Below are 5,956 nucleotides of genomic sequence, written 5' to 3' on the forward strand. Positions count from 1 at the left end.
GTCCACAAAAGGAAACCCCAAATTTCCTCACAACACTATAATAAAAGAATATGAATTAAAAGCATTGCACTTGTCTTCATATAGATGTTATGTGACAGAGGCAGAGAAGTAATACACATATCCGTAGAATAAAGTATAAAAGTATCCAAATAGGAGTCAGTTATTTCTCCATTTTCCAATTTTGAAAAGAGAATATTTAAGCATATTTTATATTTATATTTTACTTTTCTTAGTTTTTTAGCACAAATATAAATGTTAGTATATAAAAATGATCAACTCAAAAGTAAAGCAGAAATAGAAGTTGAAAAATGGCGATATTTTTTTTGCCTTTGAATTATATTTGAGTTTGTTATTCTAGGAAATTCTTGTTCTATAGTTACACACAGAGAATAAATCAGAATTTAAGTTTCCTTGTCAAGTCTTGCTGCGACTGACGATAGCATGTGGCTGACATTTTATTTTACAGTAGAGATACCACAGTGAAGGAGCATAGGTAGGCATGTGTACAGTAATGTACACATTGGGTTTCTGTGCAGTGTCTGCGTTTCCTTAGGGGAAATAATTCTTTCTTGCACAGGTTAACCAAACCATTTTATGACATATCCATTTAGACTCTTAGAAGACATTTCTCATTTCATGCAGAAATGCCGCAACAGAGCACATGCGTGTGCAAGGGTAGATAAAAAGAGAGAGAGCCAGCTCTGCAGTCGAGTGCCAGTCTGTCTCTTAGACAATCTTAGGTGCGGTACAACAAGAAACCACTAAATGTGGTCGCAGGTGGGTATTTGATTGGAATTGCTCCTTTTACTAGACGCATCCACACTTCTTGCCCATAGTTTAATTCAAATAAGGCATCCCCAGTCAAAACTCTATCACAGTGTATTTCATTGTCGGGGTTTTCAGACTCAAATCTAAGCTTGTCTACTCCATCAACCACCAAAAACCCTGAGATATGAGCACTGAATGACTCTATAGTGTATTTGAATATGTACACTCCAAGGTATGGAATTCTGAACTTGCCAGTCCTTGGGTTATAGGAAGCGCCATAATTGACGCTTAGATCATTGAACAGGATAGGACCGGGAGTTGTCATTCCGTGAGTGTGAGATACGAAAAACGCCACCATCGGAGCGTATCTGTAAGATCCTTTGGAAAAATCTGTTCAAGGAAAAAAACAAGGCAAGAGTTATTTTTCAGGTTTTTATCTTGTTTTTCTTCCTATAGTTCTCAATTTATCTCAGTTGCACAGTCTTTAGCACAAGCACCAAGGTCTCTTTCAAGCTGAACAATGCCCATGCGTCTGTGTGCCTGCCTCCACTGTGGGATAAAGAACAGGGAAACACTCAGTCTCCTGGAAGCCCGTTTCTCCGTTCAGATCAGGGTTGATTGTCACACCCCTCACCTCTCTTGTACAAATGCCTGCAAGATCATCTGCATACTGCTTTACGGTCCCTAAAGATGGTGCAATTCAAAGCCCGATCATTAGAGGAGGCCAGAATGCCCTGCAGGATGGGGAGACAGTTTCCACATTCCTTTCTAGAGGTTGAAACTGAAGTGAAATGAAGCCGTGCTCATCAAGAAGAAGCAGGCAACAGCAAGTTTCTGTGTAATTAATTCCACATACACGTAGGAAAAATTAAAAATGGACTAAAATGTACTTTTGAACACAGGAAACAGATAAAGTCTGACTTGAAATATTCTGTGGCCACCAAAGATAATGTATTTTAAATTTTCTATTACAAAAGTCAAGAGTGCTACGTTAAAGTTTAATATTATTATTCTTATCGTATATATGTGCATTTGTACAGGCCATCGGTTGACTTTCAGGAGTTAATTCTCCCCTTTCCCTGTGTGATCTGAGCATCAAATTTATGTGTCAGCTGCCTGCCAGTACCCTGTCCGGCTGAGCAGCCTCAGGGCCAGGAGTGCTGTGCTCTCAGATGTGAAACTAACACCAATCTACAGGAGTGAAGAAAACAGGAAAAACAGGCTAAGAAGGCACAAATGGTCTTTCACAACTATTTCCTGCCCGTGTTTGTATGTGACACTGCAAAGCATAACAAGGTGAGGCTTGTACCTGGTGCTAAGGCGTTTTCTTCCGCTGTCTTCACAGTGCAGGTGTCCCCCGTGAAAGGGTGCCGGCAAGCACAGATGAAGCTGGCCGGCCCACTGATGCATGTGCCGCCATTCTGGCACGGGAAGCTGCTGCAGCTGGAGCGTTCATGCGCTCCTGGAAGGGAATCATAGTAAAAAAAAGCGATAATCTATTTCCATCTCCAGCAAGAGTTGTGCAGTAGGATAATTGAAATGCTGAATTTGAAATAAGGAAAATGTGTCTTTAGCCTGAAGCCACTCACCAGTGTGGGTATTGGACTTTAAGCAAATAGCTCATTTCTGGCACTCATCAGGGTGGACATGGGACTTCCTGCAAAACCCTTATATCTGCCCTTGTTGTGTGATGTAAAGATAATTCTGTGACCAATTGTATTTGAGTGTCTTAAACTTTTGATCAACTTTGGAACAGAATATAACTATCCAAATACAGAACTATTTATATTTGAACTGGAAAATGACAAGGTTAAGGTTTCAAATCAATTGAGAAGAAAGACACTTTTTTGTATTAAGGATATATTATTATTTAAAACTTTTATGTGTTCATATGCACACATGAATAAATTTGTGTGTGCCATGTGTGTACAGATTCCTGCTCATGCCAGCGGAGGGACTTAGATTCCCTGGAAATGGAGTTAGAGGCAGTTGTGAGCTGCCTGGCATGGGTCCTGGGAATAGAAACAGTGTTCTCTGTAGGACTAGAATGCACTCTTAGAGTCTGAACCATCATCCTCTAGCTCTGCCCTTTTTAACACTAAAGGGGAGAAAAAGGCCTTTTATATTTGATCATCTGAAAATAAACTCTTACTTTGAAAGTTAAAATTTTGGTAAGTGACAAATTAAGAGAAAAATCTTAACACACAAATTTAATGACTCATATTTATCACTCATGAAAGCCTCTGATGATCAGACACAAGATCATTTTCACTTAAAAAATTGAAAATGGATAATGGAGATGAGCTGACAATTCACTGAACCCTGACAACAGTCTGTAGGTTTTTAAACACCTTTGACACTATTATGGATCACATGACTTACTATTATTAAGTAATAGTAAATTTAGCCATAATTAAATCATGTTTATATCAGGTAGAAACAGTTTAAAAATTCAAATACAAGGATCTGACAAAAAGGTCAAATGTTGATTGACAGCTAAATGGCCAGACCCCTTGACTGGAAAATTTGGCCATACTCTCATTAAAGGGCTCATTCACTTAGGTCCATACTTCTGGTCTGTGTACACAAAGGTCACTGCTAATAGGGATTTTGTAATATTATTTTGATTTATTTTAATTTTATCTCAAAAAATTAAAATTCCCTTTGATAGCTAGTGATTCAACTTGTCAATAAATCAGAGCATATTGCTACAAAGAGAGAAAGAAAGAAGAGCAACTAAAGAACGTGGTACAGCCTCAACACTCTTCATTGACTCTTGGGGAGCTTACAGTTCATGCAGTACACACAAAAGAATTTTTCTAGAGCTTCAAGTTACAATAGCAGGTATAATCATAATGCAAAATTATGTAAATTCAGCAAAAATGCTGGAAGAACCGTTCTTTACTTGCCACAGTTTTTGTTATGGCACCACCTTGTGGCAGTAATCTAAATTTAAAATTCACTCATTTCAAATTTTGTGACTGTAGATCACTTAAATTTTGGAATTCCCCATGCCCCAGCATACCCCTGCTCTGACTTCATATATAATGACTGGATTGTATATGTGAAGGAAATTACATTTGTGTGAATCTGGCTTATTTATCTCACCATGGTGACTTCCAGCTTCATTTAGTTTTCTACATGCGACATATTTTTAATATTTTTACAAGCGAATAAGCTTCTATTGTATGTTCATAAAACATCTTTCTTTGCATGTGTGTTCAGGGGTGCTATTAAGTGCATATGTATAATGTGGAGCTCAGAGATTGGTGTGGCATGTCTTGACCACTTTCCACCTGATTTTTTGACATGGCCTTTCATTAAACCCGTATCTCATTGATTTGGCTACTTATCCTGGACAATGAGTGCCACAGTCTTCCTGTCTCTGCCTCTCCAGTTCTGGGATTACAAACACAAGCTATTTACATGAGTCCTGGGGATCCAAACTTAAGTCCTCATGGCTTGTATGGCAGACACATTATTTACTGAGCCACATCCCTGACAGACAATATATTTATTTATCTATTAATCTTTGATGAGCAGGTAATCAGATTTTATATCTTGGCTATTGTCAATAGCTAATAAACATGGATGTTCAAGTAGCACTATATATGCCAATTCACTTGAATTCATACACACACATAGCACACATATATAAACACAAAGCACAAAAATGTTTACACACATCCATATATGTGTGCATACATGTACAGATAAAAATAAATGCACACAGCTATATATACACCATTATACACATACACAAAGCCACAAATGCACACACACATATGCACACATAAAATACACGTAAACAAATACATATTCATACATACACTCACACATACAGACATATGCACAGACATAAATGCACGTACATACACAACAACAGATGTGCACACACAGTCAGATAGAGATGTGCAGAAAACTACTGAGATGCAGGGTGATTTTTAAGTGTATTAGCACTGAAATTTACTCGATTAGATGTAGTATCAGAAAAGGGAACAACAAAACCTCCATGAAAGATGAACACCCTGGAGTTGTATGGCAGGATGAAATGAGGAACCTATATTTCTCATTTTTAAAACTGGGTGATTTGTTTTGCTTAATAATTGCTTTATGTAAAAAAAATCTGTATATCCTCTGTTTTTCTATGTACATAAGCAACTTACTAAAATGTGGTCAAACTTATTAATTTTTTAAAGAGAATATATTAGTACATTCAATCTTTCCCATCATTTTAGAATTTTCTTTACAGAGACTCTATAAACTGCTTTTCCAGTCTAGGAAAGTATTTAAACAGTTTAGGCAACATATTTTATGTATTTGTATGTATTACATTCAATGTATTTGAAGAAAAGTTGTAAGCTGACCTGCATTTTTAGAACAGGTTCACGCCTTGAACCAGACATTAAGGCCTTTCGTTTGCAGTCAGAGCTCATTCTGGAACTTAACCCACTGCCTGCTAGCTTGAAAACTCCCAGTGAATCTCGATTGCTTGTTGAAATGTGAGCTCCTGACTGCAAAGCACTGGCTCCATTCGTTTTGACCTAACTCCGTGATTAACTCCCGGGAGACTGCTCATTTAACAAACTTCACTAGCAATGAGTAGACTACACAACAGAGGTGCAGTATAATGAATTATTTCTGAAACTTGATCAACTCTATAATTCTAACTTTCCCAGATGACAATGTCAATCCCACCTGTAGACTTGGCTTGTAAGACACCAGACCTGTTCCAGGGAGAAAAAAATTAAGACACTATAAAATGACAACTTTCTCTTGTTGCTACCAGTTCCGTTCACTTCTACAAGGCTAAGACTTCTGCTTGGTGTTCAGTGTCCGGTGTACACACTCAGCTGTCATTCTCCTGCCCCATTACTTTCTGAGATGGAGCTCTCGACTCTCAGCATTACTGAGCATGTGGCCCACCCTTCATCCCGATCTTTCTGTGGATTCACTAATCTGAGAGATGGGTTCAATTCTGCCTACTTGAGTACCCGAACTTTATCCTATTACTACAGTAGTTCAAACTTCTTGTTTGACCACACAATTGCTTACCCGTGCTTTCTAATCACCTGTCTGCATTAGCTTCCAAAATCTCTTTCTTTCTTTCTTTCTTTCTTTCTTTCTTTCTTTCTTTCTTTCTTTCTTTCTTTCTTTCTCTCTCTCTCTCTCTCTCTCTCTCTCTCTC

General features: G+C 37.9%; 1 protein-coding gene across 2 annotated transcripts in view; it reads right to left on the reverse strand.

The window, feature by feature from the left end:
* Positions 1 to 370: 370 nt before the first annotated feature.
* The window catches only part of Mmrn1 (multimerin 1), a 43,424-nt gene continuing 37,838 nt past the window's right edge, over positions 371 to 5,956 (reverse strand). The window contains exons 7-8 of one of the 2 annotated variants that reach the window (XM_005360553.2): positions 2,078 to 2,227; positions 371 to 1,158 (exon numbers count right to left, since the gene is read on the reverse strand). In XM_005360553.2, the coding sequence (XP_005360610.1) occupies positions 737 to 1,158; positions 2,078 to 2,227 (572 nt within the window). In that variant the 3' untranslated portion in view covers positions 371 to 736. Of the gene's footprint in view, positions 1,159 to 2,077; positions 2,231 to 5,956 lie in introns of both variants that reach the window. The other variant, XM_005360552.2, reaches the window with a different exon arrangement.

This window comes from Microtus ochrogaster, linkage group LG3 (assembly GCF_000317375.1).
Source record: "Microtus ochrogaster isolate Prairie Vole_2 linkage group LG3, MicOch1.0, whole genome shotgun sequence".
In the NCBI taxonomy this organism is placed as follows: domain Eukaryota; kingdom Metazoa; phylum Chordata; class Mammalia; order Rodentia; family Cricetidae; genus Microtus; species Microtus ochrogaster.